At 35.7% G+C, this 25,238-nt stretch overlaps 1 protein-coding gene across 10 annotated transcripts in view; it reads right to left on the bottom strand.

The window, feature by feature from the left end:
* cacna2d1.S (calcium channel, voltage-dependent, alpha 2/delta subunit 1 S homeolog) overlaps nt 1-25,238 on the bottom strand; it is a 293,345-nt gene that overhangs the window by 159,476 nt on the left and 108,631 nt on the right. For all 10 annotated transcript variants that reach the window (XM_041588485.1, XM_041588484.1, XM_041588482.1 and 7 more), the window contains exon 4: nt 9,094-9,153. In XM_041588485.1, the coding sequence (XP_041444419.1) occupies nt 9,094-9,153 (60 nt within the window). The remainder of the gene's footprint in view (nt 1-9,093; nt 9,154-25,238) is intronic.

Below are 25,238 nucleotides of genomic sequence, written 5' to 3'. Positions count from 1 at the left end.
ACTGTTAGGGGGTCTTATGGTGCATAATGCACATACCAGGTGTTGTATTGTAGCAGTCAGAGTGTCATATGTGAAAATTCATATGTACTATTTTCATTGGGACGTCTCTGTATGCCACCTAGTTTGGTAAATCTTTTCATATCAGGCATCAAACTGTTCAGTACACTCCTGGCTTTCATATTTAGGATGACTTTTGCTGGTACGTTACAAAATGTGGGGTATATAATGGGGTAAAATGCAAGCTTTGTGACTATTTTCAGAATTTCCATAAAAGAGTTATGTTTAGAATTGCTTTTTCAGTTTGGTAGTTTCACAATAGAAAGATGTAATTACCTGCTTTAGATTCGTCTTAATGTGTAATTTCAGAAAATATATGGGTTTCTAGGGTCTCCATACTTTTAGGGGGTCTTACGGTGCATAATGCGCATACCATGTGCTTGTATTGTAGCAGTCAGAGCGTCATATGTGAAAATTCATATGTACTATCTTCATTTGGGCGTCTCTGTATGCCACCTAGTTTGGTAAATCTTTTCATATCAGGCATCAAACTGTTCAGTACACTCCTTGCTTTCATATTTAGGATGACTTTTGCTGCTACGTTACAAAATGTGGGGTATATAATGGGGTAAAATGCAAGCTTTGTGACTATTTTCAGAAATTCCATAAAAAGCGTTATGTTTAGCATTGCTTTGTGGTTTTGTAGTTTGCAGTAGAAAGATGTAATTACTTGCTTTAGATTCGTCTGAATGTGTGCTTTCAGAAAATATATGGTTTTCTAGGGTCTCTATACTGTTAGGGGGTCTTATGGTGCATAATGCACATACCAGGTGCTTGTATTGTAGCAGTCAGAGTGTCATATGTGAAAATTCATATGTACTATTTTCATTTGGGAGATTTTTGTGGGGTAAAAACACAGAAATATATATTTACCCCCCAAAACCATATATTTTTGGAAAGTACACATTCTACCGAATCTAAAATGAGTACCCATGCCTTTCTGCTCCAAACTACTGAGTCGCAAGGCCTTCCCAAAATTGACGGTTTTGGTGAAATATCTGAAAATTGCCTCAAAGCTTCGACTTCCCAGCACCATATTACCCATGTATCATTACGTACCAAGAAAAAGCACCCTAAATATGATTGCCAGGGTTCCTCCAAACAGTTTGGTGGCCATTGTTCATAGGTTTACCAAAGTATCTTGCATTTAGAGGCTCCAAAATGAAGTTAGCGCATATAAATAGTCCTGTAGGTAACTTCAGCTAAATCAACACATTGACTGCATTTTTTGTGGGGTAAAAACACAGAAATATATGTTTACCCCCCAAAACCATATATTTTTGGAAAGTACACATTCTACCGAATCTAAAATGGGTACCCATGCCTTTCTGCTCCAAACAACTGAGTCGCAAGGCCTTCCCAAAATTGTCGGTTTTGGTGAAATATCTAAAAATTGCCTCAAAGCTTCAAATTCCCAGCACCATATCACCCATGTATCATTACGTACCAAGAAAAAGCACCCTAAATATGATTGCCAGGGTTCCTCCAAACAGTTTGGTGGCCATTGTTCATAGGTTTACCAAAGTATCTTGCATTTAGAGGCCCCAAAATGAAGTTAGCGCATATAAATAGTCCTGTAGGTAACTTCAGCTAATGAAAAATCAACACATTGACTGCATTTTTTGTGGGGTAAAAACACAGAAATATATGTTTACCCCCCAAAACCATATATTTTTGGAAAGTACACATTCTACCGAATCTAAAATGGGTACCCATGCCTTTCTGCTCCAAACTACTGAGTCGCAAGGCCTTCCCAAAATTGTCGGTTTTGGTGAAATATCTAAAAATTGCCTCAAAGCTTCAAATTCCCAGCACCATATCACCCATGTATCATTACGTACCAAGAAAAAGCACCCTAAATATGATTGCCAGGGTTCCTCCAAACAGTTTGGTGGCCATTGTTCATAGGTTTACCAAAGAATCTGGCATTTAGAGGCCCCAAAATGAAGTTAGTGCATATAAATAGTCCTGTGGGTAACTTCAGCTAATAACTTCATTTCGGGGACTCTAAATGCCAGATTCTTTGGTAAACCTATGAACAATGGCCACCAAACTGTTTGGAGGAACCCTGGCAATCATATTTAGGGTGCTTTTTCTTGGTACGTAATGATACATGGGTGATATGGTGCTGGGAAGTTGAAGCTTTGAGACAATTTTCAGATATTTCACCAAAACCGTCGATTTTGGGAAGGCCTTGCGACTCAGTAGTTTGGAGCAGAAAGGCATGGGTACTCATTTTAGATTCGGTAGAATGTGTACTTTCCAAAAATATATGGTTTTGGGGGTAAACATATATTTCTGTGTTTTTACCCCACACAAAATGCAGTCAATGTGTTGATTTTTCATTAGCTGAAGTTACATACAGGACTATTTATATGCGCTAACTTCATTTTGGGGCCTCTAAATGCAAGATACTTTGGTGAACCTATGAACAATGGCCACCAAACTGTTTGGAGGAACCCTGGCAATCATATTTAGGGTGCTTTTTCTTGGTACGTAATGATACATGGGTGATATGGTGCTGGGAAGTTGAAGCTTTGAGACAATTTTCAGATATTTCACCAAAACCGTCGATTTTGGGAAGGCCTTGCGACTCAGTAGTTTGGAGCAGAAAGGCATGGGTACTCATTTTAGATTCGGTAGAATGTGTACTTTCCAAAAATATATGGTTTTGGGGGGTAAACATATATTTCTGTGTTTTTACCCCACAAAAAATGCAGTCAATGTGTTGATTTTTCATTAGCTGAAGTTACCCACAGGACTATTTATATGTGCTAACTTCATTTTGGGGCCTCTAAATGCCAGATACTTTGGTAAACCTATGAACAATGGCCACCAAACTGTTTGGAGGAACCCTGGCAATCATATTTAGGGTGCTTTTTCTTGGTACGTAATGATACATGGGTGATATGGTGCTGGGAAGTTGAAGCTTTGAGGCAATTTTCAGATATTTCACCAAAACCATCGATTTTGGGAAGGCCTTGCGACTCAGTAGTTTGGAGCAGAAAGGCATGGGTACTCATTTTAGATTCGGTAGAATGTGTACTTTCCAAAAATATATGGTTTTGGGGGGTAAACATATATTTCTGTGTTTTTACCCCACAAAAATGTGGTCAATGTGTTGATTTTTCATTAGCTGAAGTTACCTACAGGACTATTTGTATGCACTAACTTGATTTTGGGGCCTCTAAATGCCAGATACTTTGGTAAACCTATGAACAACAGCCACCAAACTGTATGGAGGAACCCTGGCAATCATATTTAGGGTGCTTTTTCTTGGTACGTAATGATACATGGGTGATATGGTGCTGGGAAATTGAAGCTTTGAGACAATTTTCAAATATTTCACCAAAACCGACAATTATGGGAAAGCCTTGCGACTCAATAGTTTGGAGCAGAAAGGCATGGGTACCCATTTTAGATTCGGTAGAATGTGTCCTTTCCAAAAATATATGGTTTTGGGGGGTAAACATATATTTCAGTGTTTTTACCCCACAAAAAATGCAGTCAATGTGTTGAATTTTCATTAGCTGAAGTTACCCACAGGACTATTTGTATGCACTAACTTCATTTGGGGGCCTCTAAATGCCAGATACTTTGGTAAACCTATGAACAATGGACACCAAACTGTTTGGAGGAACCCTGACAATCATATTTAGGGTGCTTTTTCTTGATACGTAATGATACATGGGTGATATGGTGCTAGGAAGTTGAAGCTTTGAGGCAATTTTCAGATATTTCACCAAAACCGACAATTTTGGGAAGGTCTTGCGACTCAGTAGTTTGGAGCAGAAAGGCATGGGTACCCATTTTAGATTCGGTAGAATGTGTCCTTTCCAAAAATATATGGTTTTGGGGGGTAAACATATATTTCAGTGTTTTTACCCCACAAAAAATGCAGTCAATGTGTTGAATTTTCATTAGCTGAAGTTACCCACAGGACTATTTGTATGCACTAACTTCATTTGGGGGCCTCTAAATGCCAGATACTTTGGTAAACCTATGAACAATGGCCACCAAACTGTTTGGAGGAACCCTGACAATCATATTTAGGGTGCTTTTTTCTTGATACGTAATGATACATGGGTGATATGGTGCTAGGAAGTTGAAGCTTTGATGCAATTTTCAGATATTTCACCAAAACCGACAATTTTGGGAAGGCCTTGCGACTCAGTAGTTTAGAGCAGAAAGGCATGGGTACCCATTTTAGATTCGGTAGAATGTGTCCTTTCCAAAAATATATGGTTTTGGGGTGTAAACGTATATTTCTGTGTTTTTACCCCACAAAAAATGCAGTCAATGTGTTTATTTTTTATTAGCTGAAGTTACCCACAGGACTATTTGTATGCGCTAACTTCATTTTGGGGCCTCTAAATGCCAGATACTTTGGTAAACCTATGAACAATGGCCACCAAACTGTTTGGAGGAACCCTGGCAATCATATTTAGGGTGCTTTTTCTTGGTACGTAATGATACATGGGTGATATGGTGCTGGGAAGTTGAAGCTTTTAGGAAATTTTCAGATATTTCACCAAAACTGACAATTTTGGGAAAGCCTTGCGACTCAGTGGTTTGGAGCAGAAAGGCATGGGTACCCATTTTAGATTCGGTAGAATGTTTACTTTCTAAAAATATATGGTTTTGGGGGGTAAACGTATATTTCTGTGTTTTTACCCCACAAAAAATGCAGTCAATGTGTTGATTTTTCAGTAGCTGAAGTAAAGTCCTGGACAATTTGGATGTGCTAACTTCATATTGGGGTCTCTAAATGCCAGGTACTTTGGTAATCCTATGCACAATGGGGATCAAACTGTTCAGTGGACCCCTGGCAATCATATTCAGGGTGCTTTTTCTTGGTATCTAATATAGTGTGTGATATGCGGAGCAGCAAAATAAAACCTTTGAAGTGATTTTTCAAAATTTTGATACATTTTGATAAAAAACGCTACGTTCAGACAAGCTTTGATGTTTGGTAGTTAGGAGTAGAGAGACACAGTTACCCATTTTGGAATCGGCAGAATGTGTACTTTCCAAAAATATATGGTCTTCTGGGGTAAACATACTGTTTCAGGATTTTGTGGCCTTGGAATCAAAAGTATGCCGTTTTCTGCCTTCTGCTTTCAAAATTCGGTAATATACTGCCGGTAGTTTTTGCTGTACAGATGTCCTAAATCTTCCTAAAACTATACATATTTGGTATTGGCATGTTCAAGAGACATGAGGCTTTCCAAATCAGTTGGATTTTCATGCGTAAAATGAAATATTTTTCAGGTATAAGTTCATATATTGTGAAAAATAGGAATTTTTCATTTTTTTTTTGTATTTAGCACTATAAATCTTTTTGCAGAGGTGGAAATACAAGAAAACTCAGGCAGATTTAGAAAGCTCAGTTTCTCCCGAAAAAAACAATGTATAGTTTTCCTAGCTGAACTATAGGTTTCCCCTCAGAAAATGCCCCTAAAGTGAGAGAGCACAGAATGTTTCAAAAACGTCTGGCATTTCGCGTAACCAAATTGGTCAATTCTGCTGGCACTTAAAGGGTTAAGAGGAACAGAGCAATTCTATTCCTAAAATATCCTTGGCTATAATGTTCTATGTACTATATATATGAGCTTTGTTTATTTTTAGGTAGAGTACAATGAAATATTCAGGTTTTTACTCCCACAGAATTATTCTCTCTCTCTGTTTATAACCATATACAGTCTGTGTTCATTAGCAACAACACTGTCACTTCAAAATAAGCAGCAATCATCTCTTGTCTCCTGGAATCATTTGGTTTCTAATAATAGCCTGATGCAGTCAAATTGCAATTCATCAATTAAATTGCTTCTAACTGACTTTCAACCTTTCATTTTTCCAGTTTTCGCTAGCAGTAAGAAAGATAGCTGTGCCCAACTTAGAATTATGCTGTATTTAATAATCAACTCAACGTGTCAATGTTCATTTTGAATTATAATATTACAAATGACATTAAGCGCATAACAGCAATGGTCTGAATAAAAGAAATGATATAAAAAATGCCACTGTTTTATAATTAACTTAACTGCACATAATATTTTTTTAATACTTTTCCTGCCAACAATGTAGGTACCAAAATTTCAGGGTTTAAGGTTACACTAAAGGAAAGTGCTTAGCCTTGGCGGTTGGGATGTACAGATATGCCAACCAGTCCGCTGGTGGGAAAATCGTTAAAAAAACCACAAAATTATAACTTTACTGTTACAGTTTTGTCCAAGACAAAATGTTGAAACCATTTGACACAAACAAAATGATTCTAATAAATCTAAGCTTCTAAACCTTAGATTCGGAGGGGTTAACATGCTAGAACTATAATGTCTGTACTGAGGCATTTAAAGGGTTAAAATAGAACCTTTATGATCACACAACTTAATAAAGGAACTTATAGAAAATTCAGTTTGGCTAATGCCCCACAATTTAGATCTCATACAGCCTTTTTGTGGTGTTCATGCAAATGGCCTGTAAATGTCACTGTGTTCATACTTAGACTGTGCATAACTCCTGGTAGCTTAAAAGTGCAAGAGAAAACTTACTGTTGTGTAATGGCTGCATGAGTCTCTGCTTATAAAGCACTGTTATACTCTACTCATCCTCGGCTACCCAAAACATAACACTTTTAATCTTAAATAATCTCAACGCTAATTGATCAGTATTTGTATCTAATCTACATGTTTTTGATGTACACCCAACATACATGTTAGTGCTTTAGAAATACATGATAACAATACATTTGTCCAGGTTGAGTAGCCCATAATAACTAATCATATTAAAGGGGATGTAAAGTCAAAAATCATATTGCAAATACCTATTCTCCACCTTAAAAGAATCATCTTTGCAATATACTCTATTTAGAAATTCAGTCCCGTTTTTATAAAATAGCATCCTTCTGCTGGCATTTGTATACTCTGACTCAAAGTTGCACAATGAAATCCTTTGAAATCTTCAGGGCCATACAAGGCTGGAGCAGTGGGAAATGATTAGAATACTCTGCATTCTGAAGGATAGGGAAGCAGAGCAGGGCTGTTATCTACTGTATGTCTTGATTTATCTTTGAGGCTAACTTCAGTGAGAAAAAATCCTCCACGCTGCTTCCCTGCCCTTCTGAATGCAGAGTATCTGATTGTTTCACACTGCTTCGGTTGTGTCCGGCACGGAGTTCCTAAATAAAGTAGATTGCAAAGATGTATATGCAGTACTATTTTTGACTTTACATCCCCTTTAAGAAATAAGTGCAGCATATTAAACAGTAAAGAGTGAGGCACACAGGAAACTACAAAAATTAGCCCTGTGTCAAATGTTCTTTTGAAAAATGTATTTCAGTGTTGGATTCTGTGGGAGTAGCACACTTAACTGATGTGTTGTGAAGAAGAAAAAAAGTCTCCCATGACAGTATTCGATATTAAGGGTTATTAGGTGCAGTGTGGGCAAGCATAAAAATGAGTCTGCTTACAGTCATCAAGGGATTGCACCTTGCGGTCAACAGAAATAACTACTTTTTACTTTCAAATATCTGAGAATTTGTCTTAAGTTAAAAGTATCTCATTTACATTTCCTGTAAATCTGCCTGTCTTTACACCCCCTGCTTACTAATGAAATGGATTGACTTGCAGTAGTATTCTATCTAGAACATTAATAAAGGCAAGAGGCTCAAATTTACACTAAATTAGTATTCTGCATTTGTTTTTATAGCCATTGTGTAATCACTATTCCCAGATTCCCTAAACAGTCAAGCAGTCTTACATGAATTTTAAAAAAACTAATATAGTTACTGGACTAGGAAGTTATAAAATAGGCAAAAGAACAAATTGGCTAAACTGGGCTTAGCTCTTATTTAGACTAAGTACAATTATGCAGAGAAGGCTTTACACATTTTCATTCAAATATGTAGTAGCTTTCTTTGCTTAAAAGTTTGAAAATAGAGCAGCAGAAATACCTTTAGTTGAAAGGAGTAAGCAAAAGAAATATTTAGCTTTAAGGAACATTGTTTTCAAGTAATTAAAATATAATTTTAATAATTGTGCTGCACTGGTATAACTGTTTGTGTTTCTGAAACTCTACTATAGTTTATGTAAACAAGCTGCTGAGTAGGCAAGGGGCAGCCATTTAAAGCTGAAAAAATGAGAAAAGGCACAGGATACACAACAGATAAATTCTGTAATTTACAATGGGATTAATCAAAATGTATATATCTTATATTTATTAAGTTATCTATTGTGTATACTGTGCATGAATGACTGCCCCCATGACTACACAACAATAGTGTTTCTTAAGCAAACACAAGTTGACAGTGCAGTGTGCCAGTGTTAGTTGAGTAAAAATAAATCTAAAATATATATATATATGCATATGGAATAAAACGACATTTATTCTACTACTGTGTTGTGGCCGTAGTGCATGGGCGATCCCACTCCCCCTGAACTTTACACCGTATATAGTGCAAAAAACATTGTTGCTCATGTAAAGAAATTTGCCGCTAATTGACTTTAATGCGTTTCTTGGTTCAGTTTCGTTCATCACTAGCAAAAAAACTTAGTCAGTATTTGCGTCCTTTATGGCCAATTTAAAACCTCAATGACCTTCTAAAAGTTACCAAATGAAAAGCTTTTTGAGAACATGTGCAGTGTATGTAATAAAACTTCACAATTGCAAAGGGTTTATTGTGACAAAATATTTTAAAGAAATGATAAATTCAAAGGGTTCTATTTCCCTGGAAGATTATGAATAAGGAAATTTTAGTGAGAAATTTTGCTTGGTAACGTTTTCTCTATAGTTATTTGTCATCATATTTTTTAATCTCACTTACATACCTACTCGGGCAATTCCAATGAAGAAACAAGTTGTGGGCATGATAAAGTCATTCAGAGAGTCATTCTACCGAGTCTAACAGCAATAATAATTTCATATAGGGTCATCTCAAGTTAATAAAGCTAGTAAGGGGGGCTACAAAAGAATTGAAAAAAAAACGTTGAAAGGTTTCCAGTTACAGCTCAGCACACATTTTTAATCTGGTGGATTTACCGCAAACTGATCACGCCACTGATGTGATTCTTGAATCTCCTCTGCTTTCTTTGCAAGGTGCTGGAAAGAAAAAAAAAATGGTTTTGATAAGCTTTTCTCATTTCAAATGTATTTAAAATGAAAGAGTTCTATTGATGTAAAAAAGTAACATTGTTAAATTGCAATATTAAGGGGCAGATTTATTAAAGGGCATGTAAAGGCAAAAAAATAAAATCCAATTTTTACTTCTTTAATGAAAAAGAAACCTATCTCCAATATACTTTAATTAAAAAAATTGTACAGTTTTTATAAGAAACCTGACTGTATGCAGTGACATTCTCCCTTTATTTACTGCTGTGGATAGGAATTGTCAGATGGTCCCTAACTGCTCTGCAGGGAAACAATCATACTTATGAACAGCAGGGGGAGCCCCCGGCTTACTCCCCAGCCATGCAGAACTCAAGCAGCTTTGTTTATGATGAACCCTAAGCAGCCAAGACCACACTGAGCATGTGCACATTATTAGTCTTGCAAAGATGTTTAACAACGTTACAAGATCGTGACCCCCTGTGGCCAACTTTGAAAGCATAAATGATTTGTTTGATTAGGCTTGTGGTGCAGTGAGTTCATGTTTAGTATACAAAATACAGCATTTCTAGCCTTATTCTATTTTAGACTTTCCTTGTCCTTTAAGGGTTGAATAGTAAATTAAAATTTTTGTTTTTGTCACAATTCACACATTCACATTTTAATCCCCCAATTTGAATGTAAATTCGAATGTGAGATTTATTACACCTCAACCATTGAAATTCAAATATTTGCCACCTAAAACCTGCCGAGTTCCTTTACAAGTCAATGGCAGAGGTCCATTGAAGCATTTAAATATGTTAATTTCCTTCTTGATATTCAAGTTTTTTTGGAGGGAAAGCTCAATTAAAATGTTTAGGTCAGGACTATTCGAATTTGAATATTAGAAGTTCAAATAACCTCCCATTCGAGTTGTGAGTATATTCAAATTTATTGGAGTAAAAAAAAAAAAATTCACATAAATTCAAAATTTGACATTGATAAATCTGGCCAGAAATGTCGTAATACTGTGGTTCCCAAACTGGAGGCCTGCTCCCTCAAAGGTGGTTGGGCCTAGTCTGAAGGCCATTTGGTGTGAAAATGCCTATTCCATCCTCACAATCAAATGTGTATGGTCTTAAAAGGTACTATTTATTTTTTTACACAGTTACACAATGATTACAATTACTACTTTTAATAACTTTGCAGAACCTTTCATACAGTACTAAATATCTGACATCCAGAAGAACAACAAGGAATATTGTAGATGGGACAGGAGTAACAAGATTCTAAAAATATAAAAAGGGCAATAGGGCATTGATTTTAATTCTTAAATGGAAAATGTAAATCTAATTTAAAAGATACAATTTAAATTAATACCAATATCAAATGAAAAGACTTCTCCTTCCCAGACATACTAATCTAATAACTATTATGGCACTTAGAATTAAACGACTTTGGAAATAAGAAAATAATTGAACTATGAATCAAAAATATGACATTTGTTCAATGCGTGTGCTACAAGAAAATAGAAAGAGAAGACACTACGGATATTATCCTGCATTATAAAGATTATTATTATTATTGTGTTTTTATTTAGACGATACTGATATTGGTCTGGCTACGGCATCAGTGGAATTAGACTCCTGAAATTAATCTTTATTATGTGACTGTAAGGAAGTCAATCCTGAATAAATTTTAATTCAACATTTTGTATTCTAAAGATAAGACTAATCTAACGCATTTGCAGTCTGGCTTCATTTTTATTTTTTTAAATTAGTTGCATATTTTGTCTTTTCCAGAGTTTATAAAGTCTGGTTTCTGTGATCACTAAGCAGAAAATAAAAATCGCAATGAGAAAAAACAGGACAGCAGGTCTATTTTTTTAAATTTAGCTGTAGGTTTAGGCCCTCATATTAAACTTGTACTCTGTCAGCCAATCTACAGTTTAAATACTAAACAGAGAGCTTTACAACAGAAAGGTTAAGATTCTTAAATTCAATTGAAAGCCAAATCTAGACTAGGGTGAGATGTGTAAACTGATAGAACAAGTTTAAAAGGTAGGCTCACACCCCGAAAACTTTACAATAATAGTTTACTAGAAGAACTAAAAGCTCCAGACAAATTCCCAAGTAATCACCATGGTCACCAAGCTAGATAATATAATTTGCTGTGTAGCTCTCTGTATGCATTTACTCCTAATATCTGCCCAATAGTAAAGGGCGAATTTATTCGCCAGGCCCGAATTCGCGGCAAATTCCCACGATTCACCACCAGCAAATAAATTTGCAAAACCGCCACAAAAATTTGCCGGCGTCAAAAAAAAAAAATGGACGCCGGCATCCTTTTTTTTGGACGCCGGTGCATTTTCACCAGCGTCAAAAATGGACACTGGCATCATTTCGCGAATTTTTCACCATTTCAAATATTTTGGCAAAGCAAAATGCCCCAAATTCGCCCATCACTACTGCCCAATGGAAAATCATTGATATAAGTGCTTACAGACAATGGCTTGCAGAAGGCCTCTGTTTTTCTCAGCATTCTTTTCTTTAAAAGCTTATAGTACTTGCCTAAGCAATGGGTTTTCTAATATAGTATAGTTACATACACAATTTACATGAAAATATAAATACAGTCAAATGTTGCTCTTAAAGCAAAAATGCATTACATTGAAAATAACAGTTATTTCATCAGTTTTATACATTTCTGCTAACACTTTACAATCTATTAAAATTTTATTTGCCAGTGACAATAATAAACCACAAAGAAAATCACTTCTACATCTTCATGGACAGTGCACTTTCACAAAGTGTCAATTTGATTATTCCTTTACAAATAGATGATACAAAAAAGTAACATATAATATAGGTTAGAATTTTACAAGAGAAAGTATGCACCATTTCATAAAAAAAATCTTTATAAATAATTATAGTTCAAAACTATTTCATTAAAAATTAACTCTAATCTAATTTTTCAAAGTAAGCTGTGGTTCTTTTTCTTAAAAGCAAATCAAAAAATGGAATAGAAATGACAAGTTTCAGTGGATTTATTTCTCATTATCAGGTTTTTCCTTATAATTGTCTGCTTCACAGAAAGGCTTTGAAAAAGGATAATATGAACACACATCTGAATTGTGTGGTTATTTTGTCATAGATTTTAAGCGAAGGTGTTTAATTAGGCTGTCCATCACCTTATATACAGTAATCAGTGGTTAGTTCAATGGGGATTAAAATTCAAGAGCAATATAGCATTTAAGAACCTTGGCAATTCTGAAATTAGTTTTTAATTCAACCAAACCTTTCAACTATCATTCAGTAACACTAAGATTACAATATTATATGATATACTGGTCATAAACAAAATATATAACCCTGCTTCTCTTTATCAAAGCCATTAAGGCTACATCTTTCAATGCACATGATACAAATTGAAAGAACACCTAGGGTCAAATATCGAGGTTTAATTAACCCTCGATATTCGACCGTCGAAGTTAAATCCTTCGACTTCGATTATCGAAGTTGAAGGATTTAGCGCTATTCGTTCGATCGAAGGAATAATTGTTCGAACGAACTATTAAATCATTCGAATCAAACGATTCGAAGGATTTTAATCTTTCGATCAAACGATTTTCCTTCAATCAGAAAATGGGGACCTTCCCCATAGGCTAACATTGATGCTCGGTAGGTTTTAGGTGGCGAAGTAGGGGGTTGAAGTTTTTTTTAAAAGAGACAGTACTTCGACTATCGAATTGTCGAATAGTCAAACGATTTTTAATTCGATTCAAAGTCGTAGTCGAAGGTCGAAGTAGCCAATTCGATGGTCGAAGTAGCCAAAAAAATACTTTGAAATTCGAAGTATTTTTTATTCTATTCCTTCACTCGAGCTAAGTAAATGTGCCCTCTAGTATGATGTAGACAAGTAGAGAAATCAACCTGGTTGGGTGAGGTGGGCTAAAAGGAGCCAAAAAGACCTTCACATGCAAGACATACGGTGTAAAGCCTTCTGAAAACTGAAGATATTTACGTGCTACACTACCTTCATACCAAAAATGTGATTTTTATATGGACAAAGACATGCAAATCACTCCTTTATGACCCTGTGGCCAACTATGCATCCAGAACCGCTGATTTTATTTTACAGCCTAATAGTTCAGAAACACAAAAAAAAAAATCACCAGGGGTTGGTCTAACCCTCAATCTGGAGCTGGCCAGCTGCTATAAATGATGAAAAGCTAATATTTGTACACAAAAAGAAGAAAACATATTGACAGTGCATGGTTTGCCTTTAAAAAGAATTATTACAAAAAATGAGTATTTAGTTAGTACCACACTTTGGTCAAAATGTAAGCTTACATGACATGTCAAGGCCCCTCATTATACGCGAGCCCTACACTATCTGTGAGCATTCTAAGTTTGTAATGCATTTAAAATCAAGTCCCCCAGCAGCCAATGTGACCGAGTAGTAAGACCATGCACTTACCCTTCACTCAGGAGCTCTAGTGCAAAAGCAGGGATCATTTAAGCTCCAGCCAATTAACATACACCTGTAAATAATTCAAACTTTCAAATTTCAGACTTTGTCTGTTTCAATCTTATTAGATCTCAAACTAGTTGCAAGATAGTGGAACATGGCTGAGTGGGTAGAACTTGTAGAGAAGCTAAGCAGAGAAACCAACCTGGTAAGGGTGAGATGGGCTAAAAGGAGCAATAAAGCCCTTCACAATGCTAGAGATGCAGTGTCTCCTATCATAGTCCCCCTTCCTAATCTGGAAATTTGACTTATCAAGCATCTGAAAAACTATACATTTTTTTCCTTCATGTAACTCCACTGCATGCATTGCATTACTGTGCTGACTTACAATCTCTCCTTTCTATCGCTGCTATATGTGCTAAAATAAAATTGCTTTCTAACTGCCAACTTTTGTTCATTTTTCAATAAACATAAGCTTAGAAGAAGTCACACAACAGCCACAATGGATCTGGATAAACATATAAATTGGTCCCTGTTCTGATAATCACATCCTGTTTGTAGTATAAGCAAATGCCTTTTCTTAAAATAACAGCACTGGTTAAACATGGTAGGACCTGCTGTTCCAAAGGGAACAGGTACTTGGGGAACCGTTATCTAGCTGTTTTCAATGGCAGAGTACTGCTACATTCTTCTCACTAAAAAGTATTGGAGGGGTCTACAAACTGACGTCTAACATACACTACAAAGAAACTTGTGTGCCATTACTCACAAAAGAAACAGTAACTTGTGTGCCATTACTCACAAAAGAAACAGTATATTACTGAAGAAGGAAGGAAGATCCACCCTCATTTATTCACCAAGGGGTTATTTATTAAAGTTTTCCTGGACACTTTTAAAAGGGAAAAACATTTTTTTTGCAGAAAAAAAAAATAGATTTATTAAACTCAGATGGTGTTACAAAGTCAGAATAAAAAAAAAGTACTCCAACTCAGACCTGCCGAGTTCATGTAGTCAATGGCAGATGTCCCGTTGACATTTTGAAGATATCCCGATCTACACTGGGTTCTTTCAAAAATCCAAAGATTTCAAATGTGAAAAAGTCACAGGTTTTGAGTGTCAAATCCGAAAAAGTTGCAGTTTTCAGAGACAAATCTGAAAAAATCATTATATTGGATTTTTTCACAATTGTAACAAGTCTGCTTGCACAAGATTTTTTTGTAAGAATGTATTAATAAATAGGGGGGGGGAAGTTAGTGCAGATTCTGTCAGAGTGGTTTTCAGAAAATAATGAGAAAATTTTGGATTTCGATAAATAGCCAAATGTTCATTGCATAATATCATATTATACACAAATGGAGAGTTTCTGCTTTCCTTATTGGGTGGTGTACATATTCTCTGGAAAGCAGAGGAGCTCCAATTCAGGAATCCATCACTTTTTAATGAAACAAAATGGAGGGAGGGATTGCATAATTTCCCCTACTAAGGGGTGGGGAAAATGGACTCTGCAATCCTTTAAATAAATTGAATGTGACAGAAAGTAGTTCCATCCTAAAGTGCGAACTCTTTCTGAAAACACATGACCACGCAAAATGACCTAAGATGGCTGCCTACACACCAATATTACAACTTAAAAAAAACACACTTTCTGGTTTAGGAATTGGTTAAAAAACTGTATAGAGAGAGTAGTTGTCAAAGTTAAATAGTTTAATTGGACTAAGGTTTAAGTGGTGTGCACAGGTTCTGCTTTAGGTTTTATTTAATCTTTGTATTTATAAAACAAGGGGAGTAAATTACAAATATTTATGAAGTGAATACAGTGCTTCCTGTATTTGGCAGTGCTGTATTCTGGACGAGCAGGCGTGGGGAGGAATGATAGTGCCCACTGTCATTCTCTGTAATAAGTACATCATTCAGATACACAGGTTAGGGAGCAGTGGTGGATCTAAGGAGTCTTGTTCATACCACCTTCCAGTGGCAGATAGTAAGGGCAGGGCGGATCTGCACTCATTGAAGCTGCAATCTGCACCAATTTTTTTTTTTATCCAATACAAGATGCAGCACATTCTGGGGTCCTTTTAATTAACACCTCTTGTCCTGGACTAAAGGGGGGCAAGGATAATTTCCTCCGCTTTGCAAAGCACAGGTATAACCCCATCAGGGACATTATTGAACCAGACAGCCCACCTAAACTAACTGAGGGTATGACAATTCTTGGTTTAAAAGAATTTTTTGCTAAGATGGGATTGCCAGCATTTGAAAAAAGAATAACTATGTATAAATATATAATAAACTTCCTGATGCCAGCAGATCTTTGCAGAGGCCTCAAAATGAAATGTAATTTTGTCTTAGGTGTAAAAAGGGTTTATGTTAAATGTACACACCTCTATTAGACAGAACTGTGAGATTTTTTGGTGCTTTATAAATATGTGATAATAATGACAAAGTTCTTACTTGATAAGAATGAAATACATTATGCCTTTTTAACCAAGAAAATACAAGTTACTTAAACTACTTATTCTGTTTGTAAGTAATTATTAGTTGAAGTTCCTAAACCTGACAGTTTTGCTAACCTGACTGTCCCATCTCATAGGTAATCACAGGGAGTCAGATAGGTAATGTAAAAGCATTGGGCAAATATATAGTAGATGTAAAGAAAAGTTCAATTTCTGATGTCAGTATCTCTTGAAGTTAAACACTCAGAGCAAAGGTGTTTCAATGACTTTCCTGATTGCAGAGCCAGGCCAAGTACTATTTGCAACCGAATCAATACTACTTGGCCCGGCACCAGACCCCCACTTTCATTACATGCCATATACTCTCCCCCTCACCTCTGATGCCTGCTTTTCATTCTACGCCATTGCACTTTTGGAGTCAGGAAGGTAGGCTTTTAATTATTTTGACTTATTTTAGGTTAGACAGAAATCACTTGTGCAAAAGGTTGAATGCAATGGACATATAACTTTTTTCAGCCTCATCTGCTATGTTACATTGCCATAAAATATTCAAAAATGTTTTCAGTAAAATCAATATTTTAATTGTATTTTTGGATATTTGGATTTGATTTTCCTCTTCTTTTTTGATAATATCTGGCGTCAGTCAAAGCTACTGAATCACTTATTATTTTACTTCCCATATTCTATTAGCAATATCTTTCAAACTTGACCTGTTAAAGCCCTTAAGGACTGGAGATGTGCTCCCTTCATACAGAAAGATGAAGGTGGAATGACAGACTGACAGTAAGCCAGATAAAGACAGTCAGTCAGATGGATAAAATTTAGAGCAAAGAATTGCAAGATGAATGCACACACAATACTGGTAATTTCACTTGAGGTATCACAGCTCTAAATCTCAGCATGTTCCCTCCTTATACTTTGTTTTAGTCATACCTACAGACTTAAAATATTATTGGTTAATGTCATTTTTATTCTAAACACAATGCAGGTGCAAATGAAATAAGAAAACCTTCCCTTTACACACCATTGAGGCAGAAAGGCTTTTGATATACATTCTGCCAGTATGGATCAGGAAGAAATTATGTTATTATGGTTAAGGAATACTTTGCAACTCAAACCTGATAGCCGTCTTCTCATTCAAAGCTATAATAAATCTGTGCCTCATGATCCACTTACATTTAGCATTGTGCCTTTCAAATTATTTATGTGGAGAGCTTTGTCAGTGCAGTATTAAGATGTCCTAAAATCCCCATGAGTGCAATCCATCACAGCTCAATATATGGAGTGAATTACGGACATTCACAATAGGCTACAGTGACACTGAGAAAGTGAATGGCAGGCAGGCTGAGGTTAGGGATTTAATGTAGCGATGGTAGATGTGCTGTGCCCATGATGTCAGTCAAAGTGAATGGTGGAAGTACTTCATGAATATAAAACAGTTTACACATTTTGTTGCTGAATTTGTTTTTTCTAAGGCAAAAGAAATCCCTAGCCAAAGTTACATAGCGTATTACAAGGTTTCCAGTTACATAGCTTATTATAAGGTTTCCAGATTCTTTTTTTGAGAAAGAAAAAAAAAAACCAAGAATAGTAATAGAATGATAAAGCATCCTTTATAATAAAATGCTACGTTACATTATCACATGCATCTACTATTGTAAAACTGGCAAAAAGTAAAAGTTTGACAATTTGTTTGCAGCTAAAAACTCAGCATCCAGTACTATTTTGCAGCTGTGAAATTAGCATCCAGATGAATCTCTAGCTTTGTATATGATTAATATATCTACATAGTTAAACTGTATATTGAATTTAAAATGTTCAGCATTAGTGATGGGCGAATAAATTCGGCAGGTGCGAATCTGCGGCAAATTTAAGTGTTTAAATTTGCGAAGCTGCCGCAAAAATTAGCCAAAAAATTTTGTACGCACATGGAAAAATCACTTGCATCAAAACTGTTGAGCATCAACATTATTCGTCCATTGACTCTAATGCCAGTGTCAAAATTGACACGGGCGTCAAAATTCGAGTTTTGCTAATTTTTGGGGACAAATTTTGCCCATCACTATTCAGAGTATCTCACAACAACACAACAAGCCTCATTCTCCTTTCCAAAAATATCAAGTAAAAGCCCCACTTTTCCCAGTGACTCTGATCTCTCACCAGTGGAGTAAAGCAGTTAAGGAGGGGGGTGGGCAAGAAATGAGCCATTGCTCATTGACGGATTTTCTACATCGTGTTGGTCTGTAGATTTAATTGACTAAAGCTTTCCTGGGAGTGCTTCATTAATTTTTGCCTTTTCAATGAAATACATAGCCTGCAAGAAAATTCACTGAAACTAGATGCATTATCAGAGCTGGATGTAGATTATCAGAGTTGATTAGCCATGGATTACATAGCTCTTGATGCTTCACAGAATGTTTTGTTAACTTGCCGTTTTATGGATAAGTTTAATAACATTTTGAACACAATTTAAAATGATCGTTTTCTTTAGCAGCTGCATTTCCAAACTAAACAGTATTATTTGCATATATTGTAATAAAAATTAAAGGTTGTTTATTTTAGAACATTTTTGAAGACAATAAAATGTTAGTTAGAGGAAACTTTATTACGAACTCAATGAAGCCATGAATGCATCATTCATTGATCTGTTAAATGTGCATCTAGAACACCTTCTATATTACTCATGGCAGATGTGTCTAATTACTTGCAAATACAGAGCAAACATTCATTATATCTGCTATAGACATAACCATTACAGAAGCCCTATATGACAATGCTCTAATTTATCAAAACCTCGTTTTATTCATAGTCTGCCTCAAAACAAATGGTAAAAATAAATGATACATAACCAATTCATGGCTCAGAAATAAAACCCTTCGCCCAGATGAGTTTTCTTGTGGTGTGCTTTATATTCATAAAAAGGCATGACTCCTAATTACCCAACATATTTCAGAACAGTGACAGATTTGGTTGTGCACTCACAAGCCTTTCCTTTTAGCTATTCGCTGGCTTTTGTGCACAGAAAAATGACAATGTGTCAACACACATGCTTTGTATTTTATGAATAGGTGCTTTCATAATACAAATACATTGTAGCTTGGCTTTTAAATGTGTGAACACTACAAAAATTGCACAGAATTTTGCATCATATATGGATGGAATGATTTATAAAGGAACATAGAATTCATTTATCTCTTAGTAAATAAATTACATGCGGAGGGAATTATAAAAAATATATATTTTAACCACCAGCCAGACTGCAAATGTTTCATACAAATCCAATATGAAGACAGGACTGATTTAAAATTTTGATGGGAAATGAAAATGTATTTATTTATGCCCACCAGGCTGTTCCTATTCCATGTACTAATTATGTGTGTCTACCTCCTGGGAATTTAATGTGGTAACATTAAAAAGTCATTGGGTCAGCCACATTTATGGTTATCCAATCACAGACCTGTCAAATGTAGGTGTAAGCTGCTACCCTTCAACCTTTTCATTTCAAGACTGGAGAGACCAGCTGGCATGGCACCACTGTGTCATGCTGAAACTGACATGCTTTCATTCTGAAAAGGTTTCAAATCAGCAGAGGAAGCTTATTTCTCATTGAGATACGCTGCTAAAATTTTTACTGAGACAATTAACAAGGGGGCATGCACATATGTGTCTAGTACTGTTTTACATTACAGACACATGGACCTTAAAAAATAATAGGGAACAAAACATCTCAACTCCGTTATTTGGTTTAATGCAGGAATCGAAAACAAAGCAGTCTTTAACTATGAAATCTTGATTTGTTTTAAGTAGACCACTACTGCTACATGGCAATATAATTCAGATAGCAAAAGCAATATTATTGTGTCACCAGGTCACAGTTCAGACGGACCTAATCACTGGCAGAGCCATTACAGAGCAGGTGTTTATTTTCTAATAAAGGCTTAAGGAAAGGTGATTAAAACATTTTTCAAAAAGAGACTTTGGCACATACAGTATACTTAAATTATTAATCAAGTTTGCTTAGCTGAGTAAAGAAAGTTTGCATTGGCATTATTTACCACTTTTACCATTTTACTCTAAGGGGCCTATTTATTAAAATTCAAATATTTTTCACCAAATCAAATTCTTGGTCCAGAAATTAATGCTAATTAAACTCGAATACTAAACCATCGACAAATAAAAGATGTGGAGGTCCCATAAAAGTCAGAGGGAGGTGTGATTATCCTACTGGACCATTTTTAATCATTCTGGACTTTTAGAGGTGTTGGGATTTTATTTTTGCTAGTACTTGCAAATATAATAATTAAAAAATTGAGGTCCCTGCTTACCTTCTCATAAAAATAAATTAAATTAGTCTGGCAAGATCTATTACACATAAAACCATGCTGGCACAAACTCATAGTATTATGATTTGCAATGAAGTCCATTATGTTATCCCTTAACACAGGGATCCCCAACCTTTTGAACCCATGAGCAACATTCAGAAGTAAAAGGAGTTGGAGAGCAACACTAACATGTAAAATGATCTTGGGTGCCAAATAAGGGCTGTTATTGGCCATTTATTAGCCCCTATGTGGATTGTCAACCTACATTAAGACTCTGTTTGGCAGTGCACCTGGTTTTTAAGCAACCAAAACTTACCTCCAAGCCTGGAATTCAAAAATAAGCACCTGCTTTGAGGCCACTGGGAGCAACATCCAAGGGGTTGGAGAGCAACATGTTGCTCACGAGCTACTGGTTGGGGATCACTGCCTTAACATAATGCCCCCTTTTGAGGCTGAGAACAGAATCCCTTTTTGAATAGCAGCACCACATTAGCAATTCCCCATTCCCTGCGCTGTGCCAGACCTCAATGAATCCTGGGTTTGTCAATCACAGAGCTAAGCTCTTGAAATACCCTGGGATGAATACAATCCGACCCGGACCTTTGTTTATCTTAACATGTTCTAGTCTCTTTTGAATTTCCTCATGCATCAACCATGCATCAGTAGTTATATTACTAGAATTGGGACTATTAAGAAGGAAACCGTATTTTACTTGTTCCTCATTTGTGTAGACAGAAGAAAAATGACAGTTCAGAATCTCTGCTTTTTTCTGTTCTCTTCAATCAGCTGACCCCCCTCGGGGGTTCCACCCCTTCATGTTTCAAGTTTTTACTATTAACATATTTTAAAAGTATGTTAAAAAGGACAGATTGGCTCATCACTATTCATGATTTTAGAGAAATAAGGGTTAGTCATTGTTTTAAAAAACTGTGAGGGAGAAATGTTTTAAAAGTCACAAAAGAAAAAAAACTATTTACACATCAAAAATGGCAGGAAAAAATAAAGGAGATGCTAGTTGCATTCAGAATTGCAAGTGCAATTTACCAACAGGGGGGTGGTAGTTATGGGGATGTTTTAGATATCAGATGTCTAATATACTTTAGATCAATACATTTTGTATTTTTAAGGGTTTTTAAGCTCTTTATTAAACAGACCATCCCAATTCATTCCTCTAATGTTGTATTTACCAAAACAAATAACTATAGTCACTTTCAAGGAGTTATAGCTAGTATCTGACATATTTAGGCCCCATGAATTTTTTTTAAAATAATTACTTTGTTGAACTCGAGTTTTTATACTTTTATAGAATCACAATCTAGATCTAGTAGCTAGTGCTATTTTTATAATTGTGACATGTTGATAATGTTATTACTGCAGGTGGCTAAATTTCTATAAATATAGATTTTATGTTCATGGGAAAAAAAATAAATGCCCAATGTTCTTATATTATCATGGACATGTATCAGGCTTGCATTATTTTTTAAACAGATTTAATCATAAAGGCCAAAATAGATGGGTGTCTTAGCAGCAAGTCACAAATAGCAAACCCACTATCATTAATACATATAATAAAATATAAAATGTATTGAGACCATGAGAAATACAATTTTCTCACACTTCAAACTGGGGAATGTGTATCAATTAAAGAACACATTATTTAATAAGAACATTAAACTTCTTGATGTATTTATTTCAACAATCATCAAACCTATTAGAGATTTATGTCAGAAATGTCTAGTACAATTATTGCATCCATAAGCAGCACCACAAGTAATAAGAATATCATCTGACCCTAAAACATGCTGGGTGTAAGGCGTCCTGGCCGTCCTCCGTGAGTCCAAGATGGCGGCGCCCAGAAGAGGCCATGCGGCCGTCAGACGCCAGCATGATGCCGGCGTTTTAGCGCAGCGTAATTATGCTGGCGCATTAACGCTGGTGTCCAAAACGTGCTGATGCACATTCTGGCGCATGTCCTGTGACGTCACCTAGCACGTTTTGGCGTGAAAACCCACCTATTTAAGGGCGCCAGAAGGTTCTCTCAGCACCCGAGTATAGGTTCTTCTATCTAGAGTTCCTGGGTGTCTTCTAAATATTGATTCTCGACCTTGCCTGAAACCTCGACCTTGATACTTCGCTGCCTGGACCGACCTTTGCCTGAAACCTCGACCACGATATCTTGCTGCCTGGACCGACCTTTGCCTGAACTGACGATTCTTCTGCCTAATCCATTGTACCACAAACTGAGTTTGCCTAATTGCTTCCTCCTTGGTCCGCACTCCAAATTGTGCCTTCGGGCCCTGACACCGGGTTGCCATATTAAAAAGTTTATATCCAGTTTTGGGTTATTTAATTCTAAAAAAAAGATTTATGAGGACTCAGAAAACCAAAAGTGTGTGTGTGTGTGTGTGTGAGTGTGTGAGTGTGTGAGTGAGTGAGTGAGTGTGTGTGAGTGAGTGTGTATATATTCCCCCCCCCCAAAAAAAAAGGGTATGGAGTTAGAAAGAAAAAAAAATAGTTTTGGGCAGGTCAATCAAGGAGAGTTGGATTGTTAGAAGTCTTTCATAGCAGTCTTTCATAAGGCTGTAAAATAATACGTTTTCCAAGTAATAAGAAAAAAAGCTGCAACAATATTTGCACATAAGTTATTAAGGCTTTCATTCTTATGAGTTTCCTTATTTAATAGCTGTTTAGTAAATGGAATCAATTTTTTTCTACTTTTCATGAACGGTAAAAATAATGGCCTGTGAGGAAAAGTACCATTTGTAGTCAAAATCAAGGAAAGATAAATCTACCCCAGACTGTTAATATGATAGCCTAGAGCACATAGGTTGTGCCTTGAATGCTACAAATGCACTGCAAGATTAACACACAACTATATCAACAATATCAATGTTGCTTATAAGGATACAAATAGTTATTTGTACCTGCCATTAAACAAAAGAAAGCACATAAAATGACCAGTATTCATCATGCACAGCAGGTTCTGAATTTGTAGGATCCAATTTAGAGCATTTGTCAATACAGGCCTTGCAATGCGGTGTTATTTATTGGCTGGATGTGACATAATGGTTCTCTAGAGAAGATCCAATATAGCAGGCAGGTGCTTTAATAACTGCTACAAATAAAATGATTCTTTCACTGTTATTATTCAAGGGGCTAAGTAGTAATTACAACACATATAAAAAATAAAAAAAGTTTATTTTTTAAATGCAGTCAGCTTTACATAAGAGATTCATTTGGCATATAGAAAATACAAAGAATGATAAAAACATGCCTCATAAAGGCAACACCATGTGAAAACAGGGCTGAAGTACAATACAAATGCAAATTAGTGGAAATTAAAGATTTTTTATTTCTTTATACAAGAAGTGGTCACCTGAAACATGTCTCATTCAAAATTAAAAATGTAATTCAAAAATCCTGGCATTCATATAAAATCTTATTAAACATTACCATTGTTATGTTTGCAGCAGAATGTAAGCACATACATCTAACTACACTTATTCTATATAATTCATAGAAAACAGAAATTACTACATATCATTTGTGCCTATGTCTACAATGTCTTTTTCCCAGGGTGGATGACTTTTCTTAATCAACATATGCAATGTTACATATGCAATGGTTTTGGAAAGCAAAACAAATTTCTGTTTCCTTTCTTTCTGGCTAAAAGCAGACAAGGCAGAGCAGTATAAGCGGTCAGACCAAACAAACCATACGAAATCTAAATATACGGACACGTGAACTTCTGTCATAGACATACTATTCAGAAAGAATTTGTAAAAATGCCATAGTGTCAATAAGGCCTGTATATAAAGTACTCAGATTTATATTCCCATGTGATCCTCCAAATGACTTAATAGTCGGACTCTTCAACAGGTTGGTGGAGTAGCCATCTACACAGCAGTAACATGAAGTATGAAGGAAACTGGAGAGTCTTCAAATGTGAATAATGCAGTTTTTATTGACGCACTACATGTTTCGGACCCCTTAGGGTGCAAAGTAACTTGCACCAGAGGAAGGACCTAGGGGGTCCGAAACATGTAGTGCGTCAATAAAAACTGCATTATTCACAGTTTCTCCAGTTTCCTTCATATTTCTGAATATAAAGTAATTGGTAAATGTGATAGAAATTAGAGGTCTCACAGGAGATGACTATCTTATTCTATGGCATAGGGTGCTAAGAAAGCCTTCACTTTAAAAAGGTTATTGATGGTTAGGAGGAATTAATGGCATGGTTTGAATGACCCGAAGGCAAAAGTGCAAATTTAATTGCATTTAATTGAGATCTATCAAAGTTGATGATGCAAATACCATTTATTGGAATGGAAGAATATTGGTTGCAAATTTTAGCAGACAAATAAAGAAAACTTGTATACAGAAAATAGGTTTAGTGGACAATGTTAAAGATGCAAACAAATATGATTTTATAATGCATATATTTTCACCCCAAAACTGACAGTATAAACAGTTTTGTAAAAATGGATGATAGATGCCCAGTCCTACATGATATACAATTGAATTTAATCCTTCACGGTGATTATAAAATCTACTCAACCTGTTGACATTTTAACAAGTGATTTTTGAATAGAATCTTATACATGGTTATAATAGTTACACATTTTGTAGCAGGTCTAGTAACCCACAGCACCAATCAGATTTTCACCTCCAAAACAAGTGAAAAGTAAATGTATCTAATGTTTTGTTTCTATACTGTATGTTAATACACCAGGCACCAAATTTTATAAGACTGCAGAAAACTTTTCTCCAAAACTTTACCTTTTTTGTCAGATCCCTTGTGAATTCTAGTAGCATTGCCTATTTCAGACTAATTTACAGTTGTTCCATGTTCTTT

This window comes from Xenopus laevis, chromosome 3S (assembly GCF_017654675.1).
Source record: "Xenopus laevis strain J_2021 chromosome 3S, Xenopus_laevis_v10.1, whole genome shotgun sequence".
NCBI classification, from domain to species: domain Eukaryota; kingdom Metazoa; phylum Chordata; class Amphibia; order Anura; family Pipidae; genus Xenopus; species Xenopus laevis.
The sequence above is the reverse complement of the archived record's forward strand: the minus strand, read 5'-3'. Positions and strand labels throughout refer to the sequence as shown.